This window comes from Corvus brachyrhynchos, unplaced genomic scaffold (assembly GCF_000691975.1).
Source record: "Corvus brachyrhynchos isolate BGI_N302 unplaced genomic scaffold, ASM69197v1 scaffold258, whole genome shotgun sequence".
Taxonomy (NCBI): Eukaryota; Metazoa; Chordata; class Aves; order Passeriformes; family Corvidae; genus Corvus; species Corvus brachyrhynchos.
Window position 1 is genome coordinate 5,763,282 of NW_008240122.1, and position 19,499 is coordinate 5,782,780.

The 19,499-nt window shown below is 37.6% G+C and overlaps 1 protein-coding gene across 3 annotated transcripts in view; it reads left to right on the top strand.

The window, feature by feature from the left end:
• The window catches only part of RBKS (ribokinase), a 53,727-nt gene that overhangs the window by 5,812 nt on the left and 28,416 nt on the right, over window positions 1–19,499 (top strand). For 2 of the 3 annotated variants that reach the window (XM_017744812.1, XM_017744810.1), the window contains exons 2-5: window positions 1,283–1,346; window positions 4,034–4,096; window positions 11,211–11,375; window positions 16,403–16,494. In XM_017744812.1, the coding sequence (XP_017600301.1) occupies window positions 1,283–1,346; window positions 4,034–4,096; window positions 11,211–11,375; window positions 16,403–16,494 (384 nt within the window). The remainder of the gene's footprint in view (window positions 1–1,282; window positions 1,347–4,033; window positions 4,097–11,210; window positions 11,376–16,402; window positions 16,495–19,499) is intronic. The other variant, XM_017744811.1, reaches the window with a different exon arrangement.

Genomic DNA, 19,499 nt, shown 5'->3' on the forward strand with positions numbered 1-19,499 from the left:
GATGTTGTAGGAAATGGAAGTTTCAAATCATGGTTATGCAATCAAATATGTGAGGAGAAGAATCATCCATCTGTGACACTTTAAATTTTAGAATTCTGAATCATAGTGTTCAATTCTTGTGATCACTAGCTGGTACTCAGGCCTTCTCCATGCTTTCTGAAGGACTGAGCTCATAAATAGAAAAATTTCTAACAACAGCTGGTAGAGGCAGCTGCTTTGTGCTTCTAGTAACCAAGTACACCATTAGCTGTGTCATACTGTTTTATGAGAAGATGGATAATTGGTTAGGGCTCCTCTAGACCCATAACCAGGATCTCGATTTGGCTTCTAATCTGAAAGACGTTTCTTTTTTCCTCTTGCAAAAATACTTCCCGTAGCATTGGGTTAGTCTTTGATACTGCTCAGATACACAACTCGCTCTTGGAATTGGGAGCACATGCTATGCATGCTGAAAACAGGCTAAAAGTGGTGAATCAAAAGCTTTGTTGGCATTATAAATATATTGAAAATCCTAGCATGATATTAAGTGAGTTAAACTATTTTTTTTTTCCATATACCTCATCTCCTTTGTTCAGCTTGTGTAATGTAACAAAAAGAAATTTATATTAGTCTGAATAAACAGCAAGCAGAATTGTTTTCAGCTAAAAAGATTAATGGAACTGAAATTACAAGCTTTTTAACTTGCTGTTAGAAAAACAATAGACCATAGCTTGACTCCCTAATGCGACTTGATCTGCTGTTGCTTGATAATGCAAACAAAAAATGTCGAATTTCTAAACAGTACATTTAGTACTGAGAGTTGTAGAAATTGGTAATGCAGTGTTTATTGTCACTTTCTATCCCATAGACACAGTTTGATATTTTTCCACCGAGGTAGAAAATTTAGAATACAAACTGCAATTAAGAAAGACACCAGAACTGATGTCAATGCTTTCAATTCAAAGCTGAATAATTCAGTACATGTCCAGATTTTAAAATCCCCAGAAGTCTCAGTGTAAAAGGAGCACAGGGATTGTATGAGGATGAAACTTGAATATAGAAACATGGGTGTTTGTAACAGAGGAGGAGAAAACTGCAGAACACTGTTCTTATTCTTTGCTAATACTATTAATACATGTGTACTATTATTTCTTAATTTATTATTTGTTGATTAATAAGGCAAAGGGCTTCAAGACTAAAAGTGTTGTATTTAAATTACATTAGAGCAATTGGTTGTCTAAAGATGGTCTATCTACCCTCTCACCTTTCTGTAAAGAAAACCCTGCTTTTATCTTTTGTATAGGTTGGGAAGGATTCCTTTGGCAATGATTATGTTGATAATCTGAAGAAGAATGGTATTTCTACAGGTAAAATTTTATTTTAAAATTTATTTTTAAACTTTAAAAACTGGTAGTGGAGGATTTTTTTTTTTTTGGCCTTATTTTACCATTCAAAACTGTGAATAACTCTTTTGATACAGCTGCCAAGAATTACTGAATATGAGAGAGAATCTTGGGACTTCTGAAATCAGCTGTACCCCTAAAATTAAAATGCAGTGTTATTACCTCTAAACCTCAGATGATTGCATCAGTGCAAGTCACCTGAAGATAACTTGCTGTTATGCAATTGTTTAGTCTGGCATTAATGATGATAATGCCTGGTGAGAAATTGAAAAATTCAGTCTGATTATTCATTCTCAACTTCATGTTGTCAGAGGAGGGATGGAGTGGAATTTCAATGGTAAACACAGTACATTTCACCTTTGCTTTGTGAACTGACCCCTGCAGTCATTTCAGAGACTGCAGCTGATGTTAGCACACATACACACAAAAATCAATGTTAAAAGGCTTTCAGAAAAAGGGAAAATTAAACATACACAATATTCTATTATCTTTGCACCTTTGTAAAACCAATTCCCTCTCTACTGTGCGCTGCTTAACTACATGATTACATTTTTGTCTGTATGACTCTTGTCTCCTTCGGGGTGGACAAGGATGGACAAATGTAATCACTAGGTGGCAATTCAATATTCTGTTTTCCTCTTCTGTTTAATGTGCATCCACGGGCTTAATCTACTGCATTATTCAAATCCTGCCTTAAAGAAAAAACTATCAGTATTTTATGGGCTTTTTTATTATGCTTATCAGTGTAGCATCTAAATATTTCACAAATGTATATATAAGTTTATTCATTGTGTATCTTTCAACTTAGGCAAGAAACCAAGCAAGGAAACCATAAAAACAGTGTCTGTTAGTGTACAGTTCTGAATGCCTCCAAAGCATGCCTACCTTGTGTCTTTGATTGTGTAAATAAAGCAATTATAATGCATAGCACTTAATTAAAATGCATATGCCACAAAGAACCATAATGTTTTCTGATTTAAATGATTGATCTTGCAATCTTTACATGAATTTTTAAATAGTCTTTATAGCAGCAAAAGAAAAATGTAGGGGAAAAAATTCAGAAACTCTATCATATGGCAGTTCATTGATACCTAGGTAGATCAGTTGAAGGGTTGGAACGTTTAGGTCCAAGGTACCAATTTCTCCTGGTTGAGTTAAGAATATCTCAGAATGGTGTTTGATTGTCAGCTCCTACATTGATCAGCCCTGGAGAAAAATAAGATATATTGCTGGTGAGGCTGATCCAGGATCCTAACTTGTATTTCAAGATCTGAAGGCAAGGGCAATTCAATCAGCTTTTTGCTCAAGATGGTCTTATTTCTATCATAGGCTTTTCATTCTCATTTAATCCTTTTACAGCATATCCTTGTTGTTGTACATAAGGATACTGGGCGCTGGATGAAAATCCCTAGTATAATGCCAGTTCTGCCAGCTCTCATATCTTGGGTCCTTGTTGTATGTCTTCTTTATGTTGCTCTTCTGTTTACTAGCATATCAGCATACCCCTTTTCTTTCCAATTCAAATCTTTTTTGTGATTTTCCCCTTTCCCAGTCTTCTTGTCTTCCACAGCCAACCAGCTGCCAGTGCTGCTCAGACCATTTAGATCTTTACTGATTTGTTGTTCCCTTTCACACATTTGAACCAGGCAACTTGCTGCTCATGCTGCAAGAGCATTGAGAGTACAGAAGGCACAAATTCTCTGCTTTCAATTCCAGTGTGCAGACAATTCATGGTGAAAAGAAGCTGTAATTGCAAGGGAAGTTCTGCAAGACTTTAGCAAAACCAAATGAGCATGATGTAAGGTGTTTTTTCATCCTTGTTCAAATTGGAGCAGATTGTTAAACTGGCCACAAAGGCCACATCTTGAGAAAAAACCCCACTTTTGCCCAGCATCAAGTCCATGTTCTAAAATGTTAGAACACCAGAGCTCCTTAAACAAAAGGTTACCAGAATTTGTCTCAAATGGAATAGTAGATTTTTCTCAAAGAGAGTTCTTGGGGAAGAAAAAAGAAACCCTCAGCTTCTTGGTCAGTTTTCTGCTACAGTGCTACTGGTTGCTACTACCAGTTTCCCACCATTGGTTAGCATTTGACAAATTGCTGTCATCTGAAAACAGGTTCTTATAGTAGTAAATGTGGAACAGTCTTTCTAACAGACAGTACTGCCAGCATCATGTTACTTTCTCTGAATAACAATCCAAAGAGGAAACACAGAACCCCATCACTGCTTTCCTAGCACTTGTTAATATTACTGCTGAAATGCAAATCTACACAGAATGAGATGCTGGGTTGTTTTAGTATTTTTGTTTTTCTTTAGCCTTGATTCTATTGTTTCATTGGATAAAAGAAATATTTCCAAGTAGGAGTAGAGTGCCTGAGATGGCTGTATAAATAACATGCTTTCTCTAAAGCAGAGATGTAGCCAAATTAAAGAATGTTGGACTCATATTTCTGTTTTGTGGGTGTAAATTAACACTTTTTGTTGTTGTTAGCTTCACTGGCATTGTTGCACATGAAAGAGTAATTAGCATTTTTAAATTGCTGGAGGTTATGGGTTCATTTTAGATTTAATTCAATTAAACAGCATCACATACTATTGGCTGAAAGTAATGTATTGAACTAGTGCATGCTTTAACTTTTCCCTTTCTTAGCATTTGTAGGTCAAACTATAGATGCTGCTACGGGAACTGCTTCAATAATTGTCAACAGTGAAGGTACATATTTCTGCTCTGAATTGTCCTCTTTGTTCTGCCTTTACAGCCATAAAAGAAACCTTGGCATTGTCACTGTTAATTGTGGATTTTTTTTTTTTTTTTTTTACTTTTTCAATTTTTTCATTATTTTATTCACACTTAGTTGCAGTTCTGTTTACTGCAGGCAATGTAGGATTAGGTGCCTAAAAGCAGCAGAATCAGATGCTTAAATTAGCAGTGTGATAGCCATAATTCAATCACCAGCTGATCTAACTAGTTTTGCATTTCCTGAACACACAGTGTATTAGAAGGTTAAAACTCTCCTTTTCCACTACAGCTTAGCCAGCACTTTTACTACAGAATCATTTAGGTTGAAAAAGACCTTTTAAGATCACAGAGTCCAGCCATTAACCCAGCCCTGCCAAGTCACCACTAAACCATCTACCTAAGTGCCACAACCACATGTCTTTTCAATACCTTTAGGGTTGGTGACTGTGCATCCTATTCCAGTGCTTGACAACCCTTTTAGTGAAGAAATTTTTCCTAATATCCAATCTAAGTCTCCCAGGTATAACTTGAGGCCATTTCCTCTGGTCCTGTGAGGGAAGGGTTGCCTCCTCAGGACATAATGACACTGAGTCATTATGCCCTCAATCAGGAAAAGGAATTGTCCTCAGTATAAGAAGAAATATTTCTGTTGATCTTGTAATTTTACCACAGATTTTGATTTCAAGTTGCATCTGCAGTGATGAGTACACAGTGAAATGGCATATTTTTTTTCCGTGTTAGTTTTCTGTAGACTGTGCCTTCGCTCTCATTTTGCAGGGGAAGAAATAAAGATTTGGCTTGTTTTCATATTTTTTTTCAAGACTGCTAAACTATCCTCAGAAAACTTTATATCTTTTCCTCAAGCATAATTTAATCAGCCAGCTGATCTACTTGTTTTATATTGTCCTGAACACACAGTATGTGAGAAGGTTAAAGCTCTCCTTTTCCACTACAACTTACCCATCACTTTTACTACAGAATCATTTAGGTTGAAAAAGACCTTTTAAGATCACGGAGTCCAGCCATTAACCCAGCCCTGCCAAGTCCACCACTAAACCATCTACCTAAGTGCCATGTCTTTTCAAGCTGTTTCCTCAAGCTATTGAGAGCCTTTAAAAGAAGTGTGTCTGGATCAAAATATAGAGCTCAGGATGGGTAATGTTTATGCAAATGCAACGAATTAAATGTGATTGGATTAGTTCACTTTTGGAGTTGCTAAGAGGCTTCATTTGAACAGTTACCACAGTTTAGCTGACACATCAACTTAACAAGCTTCTATGTAACCTGATGGTTGTACATTGGGCTACAGCTCAAAATGGGAAAGGAAACATAACTATTTACTCATACAGCAAAACTGGGAAGAAACTGTGACTAAAGGCAAGCCTACACAGGAATATTCAGGAAAATTAGGCAAATTAGTTGGAGATGTGAGTTTAATTTTCCCTAAGTAAGATTAATCCAAGCCTTGCATGACAGCTCTAATTCAGAAGTAAGGTAACTCTAATATATTGGATAACCTGGATACCTGCCTGTTAACTTGGCTTGGATCAGCAGGTAGATTACACAGCAACTCTTGACACTTATTTCTTATGCTGCTTACAGTCACTATGGCCATTGTAAACAGGAGGGACTGTGGGAATCCAGTAGTGCTCCTGGGCCTCACTGTTTTGTACATGTTTTGCACTAGGCTTGCTGTCCAGAGTAGTTGAATAAGAAGCAGTCTTATTATTTCCTAATTCATACACATGGCCAACTAAGATAAAAACAGTCTAAACTTGAATGAACAGAGGATGACCTGTTAAAATTTTACCATCAAGAATTTTTCTGAAGGATAAGGAACAAAACAATCTTGTGGATGTAAAACCTTTATAAGCACCAGGAAAGGGAAGTGGATTGTTCTGAGCCACGGGGTTCACAGTGGGCTATTTTACGTGTTAGTGTCAGTGTGAAGGGTATATGGCAGTCTTGTGATTCACGCAGTGGCATGAATAATGCATAATGTCATGTAGTTTGTGCCTCTGAATACCTGAAAAATTGTATGCTAAGTTAGCACTGGCCTCAAATTTGATTTAAAATCTAGTAGAAGAGCAAACCTGGTCAGAACTATGCTCTAAAGCAAACAGATGCACAGAATTGGTAATGGTTCTCGTTGTTACTTCTCTCAAAAACCATCTGGCGCCTGAATTGAGTAAATTGCAGTAAAATAGCAGTACTTATGTGCTTTGCTGTTGCAAGAGACATTTTGATTTTTTTCTGTAGAAACCTGGCTGATTTGACCTAAACAGGCTTTACAGCAGTTTTCAAAGGGCTTGTCTACACATGCATGTTTTACTGCAGTGGCTGTGCTGGCATAGCTGAAACACCACAGCACTCAGTGGACTGATGTAAATTAATTTCTGCTAGTTCAAATTATACCTAAAAGGGAAGCATTTGAAGTTAGGGTTGGTGATGGTGTTTTGTGTTAACATGAGGGACAAATAAAAAACATAGCTATCATCTCTTTAAATTGACAAGTTTTCATTGCCGTATTGTTACACACCTAACCTACCCTTCTTACCAATTCTTTACAAGCACTGATACTTGGGAAAAATACCAACTCAAACCAGCTGAGAAAAATTACAGGGAGAAGTAGGAGATATGCAAGTAGAGGGTGTATGAGACTGTGATGTATGAGTGAAGGCAGAGCAAAAGAAAGCTGTAGCAATCACAGTCAGACAAGGCTCTGAAGTTAATCTTTCCTGATGTTACCTCTGTCTGTCTAACTGGTGCTGCAGAATTTCTAGGAAGTTTTTGACTGGTTACTGAATTGCACAAGTATAACTCACCCGCTATTGTAATTGGCAAAGTGCTAAAAATTTGAAAATTGTCAGGCACATTTGATACTCTCGAAGTTGATTATATTCTGGGACAATGCAGTATAGTTTCAATAAAAGATAGAGTGGTTCAATCTCTGCTTTAATGCAAAATGGTGGAGAGATGTTTAACAAGTTTATAGAGCTGCACTGAAAAATGTGCAGCCCAGAGATGCTGCAAAGGTTCCCTCTGGGCTGATCTCAGAAATCTGTGCAGAAATATTTCTGGGACCTTGTGTTCCTTTCAGTTGTTCTCTTTTATGCTACTGCCTGTTCAGAAAGTTTTGATTTGACTAAACACAAGCTTCAGTATACCAGGACCCTGTACACTTCAAATCTGTACTTTCTCTCTTAAGGATAAAAGCTGGTACATCCAGCTGCTTTTCTTAACACATTTTCTTCAAGGTGCATCACACCACTTTGAACCCCAGGTTTTGTTTCCCCTTTCAGTCTGCCTTCTTGCCACTAGCTCTGTCACTTAGCACACCTTCTGCTAGCAATGTGATATTGGATGGGAAGAGCTCCATAAAGTGATGATGTGTGTTGTACTTTTACACACATGTAGGGAGGAAAAAACCCTCTTTGTGAATAATTTTTTACATGATTACCTCTGAAGGTTATTGCATCTTTGTCCATATCTGGCACTGACTGTTGATGCTGCCATTATGTTGGCCTAACTGGACTAGAGGTTTGAACAAGTCTGACAGCTTTCATATTCATATTCATAGCAAAAATTCAGTGGAGGTACAACAGAGATTGGCAAATCATGATTAAAATTCCCTTGATTATTTCAAGTTAGGACTTAGAGCACACCTACACAGAACACTGCAAGATAACCCTCACTTGAGACAGGCATTGTGCTGACTTTATGATAAAGTTATTAATCATTCATGAACAGTGAATAGACATTATTTTGTAACTTGAGTGTACCTTCAGTACCAAAGCACAAGTAGTAAAAAAACATTCAAAATATATATTTAGGTAAGGCTAAGTAAACACGGCAAACTTAGAATACATATGCCAGCTTGTTTATATTATACTTTCCATAGAGAAAAATCTTTGGTTTGAACCTTCAGGTTTATGAAGAAATGTCACCTCAATTTTAGAGACTTTCTACATATTAACTTTCTTCATTAACTTGATTGTTTGTGTGCAAGACTCTTCAATACTCCTATTAAGTGGTTGCCTAGAAATTATGATACCATAACACACCCAAAACTCACCTTCATATTTATGAACTATGTGATTTGGCAGCACATGTTTTTCTTGTAACATTCTTTTCTGATCACAAATATAATTTTCTTCTGTATGAATTATTATGCACAAGCTCTGCAGCTATTGTTACAATTGCCTTGTTTGATGTATTTGATATTTTGATGAATTCTAAGCACTACTGGTGGTTTTTAGGCTTGTCATCAGTTTTAAAGAGTGATATTTATTGCACTGTGGTGTTTACTGGTTTGACATTTGATTTTTCCACTGGCACTTCCCATCTGGTGTCATCTGTAAGATGACCCTTGTAAAAAAACAGTCTGGCTTGAGTTATCCATCTTTCTAAGAACTGGCAGTAGTCATTTTAGAAGCCCAGCTTAGGACAGTTTTTATGTATGCAGCATTCATCCTGATTGGACCCAATCCCCATCTGGTGTAAGCTTGTGCAAGCTTATCGGTTTCATTTAGCTGTTACAGCTTATAGCAAGTGTGAATGTGGCCCTTAATAGTCTAGCTGATGTCTGCAAAAACTCAAAGTTATATAGATGTACCCATCAAAACTGATATTTTTAGTCTAAGAAAAGAGATTTTAGAATTAACGGTAATGCAGTAAATGTATTATTCTCATTCTTGGTGTGGATAATGTTTTACCTCACTGGAGTGTCTACAGCTTAAGGCTTCCCCTAGAGTTAACAGAGGTACATAGACTCTTCTGGACAACAGTTTATCTCCTCCTCAAACAGATACCTAAGATATGTAAGACTAAAAAACCTCTGAAAATATTTGTCTCTTCTCCTTGTTGAAGGCACATAGAAAAATAATTTTTAGAAATTAGTTTTCTTAGACTTTTCTAGTGTGTAGGATTTTTTTAAACTTAAAAAATTAGTTCATGTTGGACAAGATGAATCTCACCCCTCTTTGCCATCTGTCTTTAACTCTGTTGTCCCTGATGCTGAATTCCCATCTGATTTCCCTGGCAAGAAATAATTGCTTTCAACAAAATGGTTGCTGTTAATAAAAATTTTGTATTAATTGTGCGTGCATGGGTCCAGATTCTGCCTTCATGCAGAATGCCTGGTGCAAGTTTGTGGTGACTGCTGTCATTCAGTAAGTGTGGTATATATAGCTAAGAACAGAATGGGGGGGGGTTTCCCTCCAGCTTGGGTTTAGTCCGTCTGGACTGTTGCACCACAGTAGGTACTGCATTTCCCTGGCAGGTTTGAAAGCAGACTTTAAGTATCTGACCTTTTGTAGTTATGAAGAAAAGCTTCAGACTGTGATCCAGTGTAGCATGGTCTACCTTGAATTTGCACATATGGGTTTCAGCAAACAGCCCTCCTTGCTGCCTTGGGCCATTAGCTCTAAATTCTAATAATAATATACATGTCAGTACAGCTAAATAGTTCAGCAAGATAATGCAGCAAGGCATGTGGATAGAATCTGAGATTCTAGGAAGCACAGAGGCCAGGCAGAAATGAAAGAGATTCTTGTTCCACTGATTCCCTGTCTTTTACTGCTTGCACTGCTGCACCCTAAAGCTATCAAAATATATGCCTGGCAAAATGGGTGCAGTTTGCCTTTGAATATTTCCTCAACAGGATTCAGATATCTTTGGGAACATTTACTTATTGCAGAAGGTTTTTTGTTTTCTTTTCTTTTGTTTTTTATCCAAGATGCCCATCATTGTCTGTTGAAAAGCAGGGCGTTGGCTTTAAGTGCTGAGGTTTTGCTTTTCATATGCAGCTGTTCTGTACCAAACCATTGACAGCAGAATTGCTTTGGAAAGCTTCGGTCCCTCCCTCTGAGATCACTATATTATTCTTTCCATTGTCCTGCTTTCTTTGCAGAATGTATTTAGGGAGAGAAGATTTGCACGTTCTTAGTCAAAGGACTTTGAAGTCACATTCAACAAAAATAATGTATTTAAAAACATAAATATTTATTTGCAGAGTAATTCAGTTCATTACAGAATTGGTAGCCTTTAATGATTGGCAGTCCTTAAAGGAATCTTCAGCGGGGGCGGGCTGAGCCTGTAAATCAAGGAACAACTGACTTATTGAAGTTAATACCCGAGTGATTAATAATAAATTTTAATTTGAAGGCACCCATGCCTGAAGGTCTCTAAGTGTTGTAACAGAGATTAAAAAAAGAAAGAAGCTGCAATAAAAGAAGGTGATGTGTGTGTCTGAAGAAAAACAAAAGAATATTTGGAACCTACGTAAATGAACCTCACCTAACTGTAAAACAAACTACAAGACTAAAAAGGATCTTAGTTGTGCTTTGAGACACTGCCGAGCTTCCACACGCACAGCTTTGCTTACACCATTCTCTTGGCCAGCTCTAAGGGCAGGAGAGGCTGTTGCCCACCCTGTTTACTCACTTCTGATAAAACTTTGCCTAGACACAGGCATCACCTTTCTGGGCTTCGGTGACAAACTGGTTCTGGTTTTCATGATGCTTAGGAGCCCTAACTTGAAATGTCTCAGGTAAATGGTGCAAGCCTGCTTCTCTGAAATCTAAAGAACATGCATAATTTTCTTAGCTGTGAAATACTTTTTGTTCCCAGCTGATGGGAAAATTAAAATTTTTATGCCATTTTTGGCATATGAATTCAGTAATCACATTGATGCTTTTCTCTTCCAAATGCTACTGGAATATTTCAGGAAGATGCAAATATCACCCTCAGCTTGTATCTACCATCTCCACTGTGACTAGTACAGTGCTTCTTTAGAGTTCACAGAAAACACCAAAATAAGACTGGGGAATGCCCATACATGATTTTCCCCAAAGGAATATATATTGCATTTGTTGTGCAGTGTTAGTTCATTAGCACATTGATCTTTTTGATTATCCTCTGAAATATTTGTGTATCTGAAAATGTCAGCAATGCATACAATTTTATTGGGGTTTTTTGGAAAGTAAATTGAAATACTCATCTGAAATGTATTATAAAAAGTGTAAGGAATTGTTTTACATACTTTATTGCCAAAGTTAAAGTAAAAAACATGATATCTTCTCTTTAGGACAGAACGTTATTGTCATAGTCCCAGGAGCTAACCTGCTTTTAAATTTTGAAGACCTGAAGAGGGCTTCTGATGTCATCTGTAAAGCCAAAGTGGTTGTTTGCCAGCTAGAAATAACCCCTGCTGTTTCTCTTGAAGCTCTGAAAATGGCACGTGCCAGTGGAGGTAATTTAGCAAAAGCCATTCTCTCTCTTACGTTTGTGCTACATGAAAAATACTCTTTATCGTGCTTTCTAAATAAAGATCCTGTAGTCTATTCTGGTTTCTGTCGTATTAGTTTTATTTAGAATTGAAACAATAGCCAAAAAATTCATGCTATGCTAATGAAAACTGAATTCACTTAAAAAATTTTGCAGTGTTAACCTTGAATAGCAAATCAACTCATACCCTTATAATCTTCCTGTATATGTCTGGTGCTGCCTTTCCTCCTATTTTTGTGTTGTGACTAAATACAGTATAATGTTGTTAGGTCAGGAGTTTTGGGTCTGACTCTGCTATGATTCCAGAGCAGAACAGGAATAATGAATGCAGGTCTGTAAAGCTGCACACACAGGAAAGTGAATGAAATTACCTCAGAATCAGACTTAGGGCCCATGTTCTCCCAGCATAGCAGTAGGTATGGCTGTGGTTTTTTATATAGTAGTTTACATCCTTAAAATAAAAAAAAAAAGAAGCTTTTTCTTCCTAACCAAAATTCGTAGAGTGTGACTGGGCATGATGCCATTGCATAGAGACAGTCATGGTCTGTGAAATTATTAGAAAATTGTTACTGTTTGGTACTTTTAAATGTAGGGCATTGTTCCTTCAGTGTAGTGTATATGTAGATGAAAGCTGACATTTTGCTTGAACAGGATGGGGTTTCATTACCAACATAATGTTTTTGTTGTTTAAGTGCCTGTAATGCTTTCAGTTACTCAAGCACAATTACCACGGTATTTGAACACTAAGTAAATAATTATGCAAGAGAGGCATCTATATGAGATTAAAAAAAATTTCTTCCCTTCTATCCAGAAGATCAGACTGGGAGGGGACAGCTCATAGCATAGTCAGTCATGCAGCGGATCAGGGATGGAACTGGGATCAGAACTAACTGGTTTCTTGAAGCTGGACCCAGGCTACCTCCAGTAGATCACAGCATGCTGGAATTGTGGGCTCTCCAGTTCACCTTCTGCACCATGACCTGTTGTGCACCTGTTGCACTGTATTTTTTTCATTACATTTTGTGAAAATGGATAGCAGCATTCTTAATCTAGTGGTTAATGGACTATAGTAGAATCATGAATCACTATCCATGACTTATTCTGTCTATTTCTAACTCTATAAACAGTTTTGGCAAGATGCTTCACACTTTTGTCACCCTCCTATGGCAAGACACCAGTCTGTGACAGAAGAAAAGACAAGATTTTTTTAAAAGCAATTGAAAAAATTAAAACCTGATACACAGAACAGATATGCAAACACTTAGCAACTGTAGATAGCACAATATATCAAGAAAAGATAGTAGTTCACTCTGGGCCAGCTGTAGTTCTGTGCTGTCAGTGTGTTATCATTGTGCAGCTCTTCTGTCAGGGAAGTTTAGTTGCTTCTGCTTTAAAACAATAGGCTACACATGTTCAAATGTCATGTGCCATCAAATCTAAGTAAACAGCTGAGTCTGTAGCACTGTAAAAACCTATCTGTAGCCAACAGTAAATTGTTAATGCAATTTCCCTTCTTTTAGCTTGCAATACCCTCATGTATTATGTAGCACTTCATGTTAGAATGTTCACTTGACTATTTTTGTGTAAAACAGATGCATACCCAGATGCCTCAAACCTCTGTTACAATGGGGTTTTTTGCTTGCTTTTCTTCATTCTCACTGAAAGAAATAAACAAAAGAGAGAAAGAATATGGAGACGGGCAAGAACTCTTTGCTTCTCTTCAGTGAAGGTGATCTGGTTTTGTAAGCTGGAGAGAGACATCTCATGTATGACATCCTCTCATTGTGGCATTGATTATTCATTATTCTTGTGACAATCGTGGTGAGAAGGAAGGAAGGAAGGAAGGAAGGAAGGAAGGAAGGAAGGAAGGAAGGAAGGTAGGAAGGGTTGTGAATAACTATATGAAGTAGGTATAAATTGGAGTGGAAATCTGGCTGGACAATTACGGGTTTTTAGTGGTTGATGGTGAGAAGCTGCTGCTGCTTCCAGAAAGTCTGGTTCTGGACTTCTCTAATGACAGATTCCATAAAAGATGGCTGATAATGCCCAGCATATTAATACTGTCATGGAGAATGAGCTGGAAGCAGCCTCAGTTAAAGGTTCCATGTCACTTGCAAGAAACAGATCTATTTTTTGGACTATTCAAGTTTTTAATCTTGGGCTACAGTTTTTCATAACAGCTGTTTGTCTGTGGTTAAACTCTTTGTGATTTCTGCTAAAGCACTGTGGTTGCAGAAACCAGGCAATAGAAAATGCCTCCCACCCTACCCTAGCTTTTGAATTATGAATACCAGCTACCTTAAAATTTACTTAAGACTTGATAGCAGGGGAGCTTCCTTTTAAAGATAAGCCTTCACAGTGCTATGGAAACCTGCCTGATTTTAACTGTATTATTGGCCTCTGGAAAATAAGTACCTTTCACACAGACATCAGAAAATTGTTAAGAGCTTCACAGCTAGCCAAGCATCTGTCCATACAAGCACTTGTCCATTTGGGCAGCATGACTTCCAGTGTAACTCCTGAATCTGGTTTTAGCAACTTCTTTTACACTGTTAAAGATCTGTTGTAGGCCCAGGAAGCACAGAGCAGGAGCCTGCTTGATTTCAATACAGACAATTTCTTTGTCTCAGAAGAGACAAAGCTGGATGGGAATGCTGGGGATGGAGAGCTGATTTCAGACAAAGGAAACGTAGGAGAGTTTTCCTTGAGTTTTGCGGGTGGCAGAGGAAGAAAAGGAGAAGCTGAAAGAGAAAGAAAATTGGAACAGAGATTAGCATTTGTTGAATAGAGATTGGAATATGGAGGTAGAGTCAGGGAGCAGGCCGATGGGGGATGAACAGATCAGAGCAGCCCTGCTGAGAAGGACTTGGGGGTGCTGGTGAGTGAGAGGCTGGACAAGCCCCAGCCATGGGCACTCACAGCCCAGAAAGCCAAACGTGTCCTGGGCTGCATCCAAAGCAGTGTGGGCAGCAGGGCCAGGGAGGGGATTCTGTCCCTCTGCTCTGCTCTGCTGAGACCCCACCTGGAACACTGCCTCCAGCTCTGGGGTCCCAGCATAGGAGAGACAGGGACCTGTTAGAGTCCAGAGGAGGCCACCAAGATGATCAGAGGTGTGGAGCACCTCTCCTACAAGGAAAGGCTGAGAGAAGTGGGATTGTTCAGCCTGGAAAAGAGAAGTTTTGGGGTGACCTAATTGCAGCCTTCCAGTACCTGAAGGGAGCCTACAAGAAAGATGGAGACAAACTTTTTACAAAGCGTGTAGTGAAGAGGATGAGGGGAAGTGGCTATCCAACCCAGGCCATTCTATGATTCTGTGATTCTATGAAAGAATTTGGGCAGAAAATAAGTTCCTCAGGAGGACCAAACATTATCCTGTTCAAAAGCCATGCTCTTCTTCACAGCCTGAAAGAGGATCTTAGGGTTCCTCTATCTCCCCCCATGCTCAGCAGATAGTAAATATGGGAGAAAACTAACAGTAGTGTATTACAGTGTGTTCATGATGAGTCTGTAGTACTTAAAATGCAAGTTGGAACACTTCCAGTGCTGCTCCTGACCCATTTGTATGTCAGTGTGATGCCACATGACTGTTTTCCAGTATGTCCTGTTTCTTTGTTTTACCTAGGAAAGTGTGCCTTAAAGTTTTATGTTTAAGAACACTTCATTAGGGTTGCAGTTCAGAAAATAGGAAATGCAAGAGTTAAGGTTGCCTGTGAAACCTTAATTTGTCTCCTTTCTGCATATGCATTATGTTGCAGTCTTTAATTATGTGATCACATGCTGTTTTTCAGTGGTATGTGATCATATAATTAAAGAGTTTATTATAATACATACTGTATTGTAATAATATAAGGGAGCCAAATTAAGATTTCATTGGAATTCCTAATCCTGGCATTTTCTGACTTCTGAGTAAAAGTCTTTGTAACTTTAATATTTTTTTTAATGAGGCAGGTAGAGAGGCATGATAAAGTTGTACAGTCAAAGGCTAAAACTTTCAAAGTGTTAATCACCTAAACTTCTTGGTACTCAGATTTCAGAAGTCTCTGTGCATCTTTGTCTATTAGGGCATTAACTGGGATTCAGAGGTGTTCAGGGTGTCTGACATGCTATAGCTTACAGTCAAAATATGTGTTTAGGACTGAAAATTTAGGCATCCAATTTGGAAGATTTGATCACTGACTATAAGGAATATTTCTGAAGTAAGAGTGTGTGCTTTATTTAAAAATGATGGTCTTGTGGTTAAGACACAAGTATTAATCATAGAATTGGCAAAGTGAAAAACCAAGGCTGCAGACTTCCTGTGTTAATAGTGAGTAAGTCACTTACACTGTCCTCCCGACAAACCTTTTCTGCTGCTACAAGGGGCCTTAGGCTACTACAGTTTAAAGTTAGGTAGTAAAAACTCACATATTCTACCATGTGTTAAGTTTAGGTCCAGCTCTGCCAGATAGCATATTAAAAATATACAGCGCCTTGTCTACACTACAGTTTTATAATGTGGCATTTTGAACAAGTTAGGTAACACATTCAGAAGCACATTTAACTCCCTGTCTGGACATGCCCTTCATTACTCCATAACTCGTGATTCTTCATGTACAGAACTCAGATAAAGACACTGAAAAATTCTAGAATTAAATCAGTTCTTGTAAAACTTATTAATATCGTGGAAGAAGCATCATCAGTTAAACAAATTGCATTAATGTCTAAGGCTTTTCTCTTTTTTTTAAATTTAATGATTTCTTGGGGTTTTTTCTGTTACTCTTTTCTCATGTTCCCATCATGACAGGTGCCTGCACATGAATTAGAATGGAACTTTAATATAATAAACAAAGCTTTTAGCAGTTGTGTAAAACGAGGATACAAAAACCGAGAGTCATTCATGTGTTAATAATAAACATTGGGGTCTGTGATTGAAACACAATGGTCTTTCAAGTGGTGGTTTATGAATCTAAAACGCTACAGATTTAGACTTTCTTTTTCTTTTTTTTTTTCCAGTAAAGACTTTGTTTAATCCAGCTCCAGCCCTTGCTGATCTAGATCCACAGTTTTATACCTATTCTGATATCTTCTGCTGCAATGAAACTGAGGTAATGGTCATATGTCATGTTAAAGAAGGAGTATTAAGCAGGAAAATTTCAGAAGGATGCTCTTCTCAGAAATGCAGCATAGGGAACAGGAAAATTGAACCATGTTCCTCTTACATAGGACTTTTGGAGGTGACAGGTTTGATTCCTGACCTAACCAGCAAAGAGTAGTATTCCAAAATAACTTTAGCTTGCACTTGAAATTAAATTAGCTGTTTGCAGCCAGAAAGTTGGGTCCAGCCTTCCTTGCAAGTAGATCAGCAAAACACATCCATAAAAGGACACTTGTTAAATGTTATCACTGAGTGGTAAATATTAAAATAGTTCCTTGTCCTTGTTCTGCAGTCCCTTGATATGATTAGCAGGAATGCAATAGCCATAGTAAAAAAAAGTAATGCATTAGCCATAGTGTTCTGACAGTTTTAAACTCTCTTGCCAGGAGGTGATGCACGCTTGCTGCACTTGATGGTAAATAGTAGCTTCATATGCCTCTTCCTGTCAGATCTATTTTCAGTGAATCTTCTCTGGCCTTCAACTGTATGTTTTCCTTTTTTCTTTTTTCCCCCTCCTTTCCCTCTCTGTTCTAATTCAAGTGTTATTTCTCCCAAAGGAAATTGGTTTTGTCACAAGAGACAAATTAACTTCATCTCATAAGACCTTTGTTTAAATTTACTATTTATTAGCATTAGGCTTGCTGTGTTCCTTCCCCTCACCCTCTCTTTATATTAACAGGAATGTGGGAGAAGTAACCTAGTGGATAGGAACCATGCCTTGGTCAGAGTTAAAGTTATGTCTAAGAAACATGGTTTCTGCAATGAACATAATCCCTTTGGGTGGAGAGGAGGGGGAAGAGCTAAGAGAAAAGCATGGCCCTGCTTACTTGTAGCATATTTTGTCTGATGACAATGTCTGTCAGTGTAAATTTTTGAAGACTCAGTTACCGTCTTTTGAAATTTCTGTTAAACTCCATCACAAACTGTATCAGAAGTTCTCAGCCTGTGAGTCTTCTAGCATTTAAAGGTCAGCCTAAGTAACCCAAAAGGACATCTAAATTTTATTCTGGGATGTTTCATTATGTGTCTGCCAAGTTCACATACTCCAGAGAATTTGGGAATTAGTAAAATAGCAAGGTGGGAGATGCCACGGCACTTCAGGTCTCTGGAAGCCAGAGTTTCCAGGATAACTGGCAGTGATACAATTTGTGGCTCAGACACTGCCCAACAGATACCAGAATTCAATTCTATGTGGTGAAGAGAATGCTAAGGCAAACTATTTATTCTTGTTCAGGGGACTCGCGGAACACCAGTATCATGTTTTCTTGATGCTGTCAGGCAGCTCTTATGCCTGGACTATGCCTCTGGATTGGCTAAATGGTGCAGTGGCTCACATTTTGGGCTGAGAACATCCATACTCTCCCACTATTTAGTAAATGTCATTCGTTGTTTGCTTTTTCCATAATGCCACTTGTTAATTTTTTCCCCTGCAAAAACTTACCCCCCTATGTTAGAAACAAAACTTTGTTTTTCATTACTTGTCTGTTCCTGACTTTTCTCTCTTTGTATCACACATGTTAAAGTTTTCCTTTTGTTGTATTTTATTGCTAGGGGACAGTCTTGAAAGAGGCATTCTTTGAGAAGTGTAGCTTGCTGGAGCCAGGGGTATTATTATTACCACCACATGGAGGAAAGAAAATTACTTCTATTAGAGAGCAAGAAATACAGGTGTATAATTATAATAGATCCCTGCTCACTCATCTACCTTTTCCTGCAGAGCTGGGGGTACAGTTTGCATTCTTTTCTGCTATTTTCTTTTAAAAAGTAATTACCATGTGAAGATAGCTAGAATCACTGAATGCAAGGTCAGGCACAGAAGTATGCTCTCTGCTGTTGAGGAGGCTCATCTCTTCTGAATTTAAGGAAATGCTAGACATGTGGAAGTTCCTGCCAGCCATATCATGGGAGCATAAATCCAAGTGTAGGACTCCTTCAGCATATTCTGAGAACAACAATGGCATATAAATACCTTTGTTTTTAAAAAACAACCTTTTGAAACTTTGCAATGAAATAGATTATGTTAGCACAAATGTAATATTCAATTTTGTTTGATTTCATTCTGTGTGTCTGATTTATTGAACTGATTTTCAGGGATGGACTATTACCATTTTTTCTTTCTTTTTGCTGAGAAAAAAGGAAAATTCAAGCATTTGTTTTTCTTATGTCACAGGTTTGAAAGTAGTTTTTTTTGTAATTGTTATATGTTCATATACCATCTGTTTTCTGTTTTCTTTCATGACTTGCTTTAATTTCAGATCTCTGTAATGAATACACTTGAGAAGTTTGATATACAGATAAATGTTTACATACCCAGTAAAGGTTAGCAGTCACATCTCTGTATGGCATTTAAAAGCAACAAGTTAATTCTACAAATCTTAAAGATAATTCTAATTTTTTAAACTTTATCCATTCAACCAGTGACATATGCATCTCCATCATTATCTTAAATCACGAAGTACGTAAGACTTTGGTGATCCTGAACATATACTGGGAAGAGATCTTTTTATCCTTTTTTTAAATTTCCCTCAGTATTTACTAACGGTCACAGTTAGAAAAGAGCATTTGGATAAGATGGACTTTTTGTCTAAGCCACTATGGTCATTCTTTTGGATTTTTAAAAATTACTATTCTCTATGGCCAAATTTATTGAATGTCCTGGTTACAGCTGCCTTCCTGAGATGTTCTGTTCCAGCTCCATTGCCTCTCCTAGTTGGTATTTCTAAGTCTCAAATGTTTTTCTTCTAGCCAAAATCCTATTTATGCTCCAAATTTACCTTTTCTGGAATATTTTATTTTTTATCTGCTATTTTAAGCTACTTCCAGGAAAAAAAAAGTGTATTTCTGCTTCATCTTTACTAAGTCTTTTAAATAGTTAATAAATCACCTTGGGTTTGAAGATGAATTCTTTTGAGCTACCCAGTTCAACTGCTTCTAAAACATTCTTTTTAACACAGA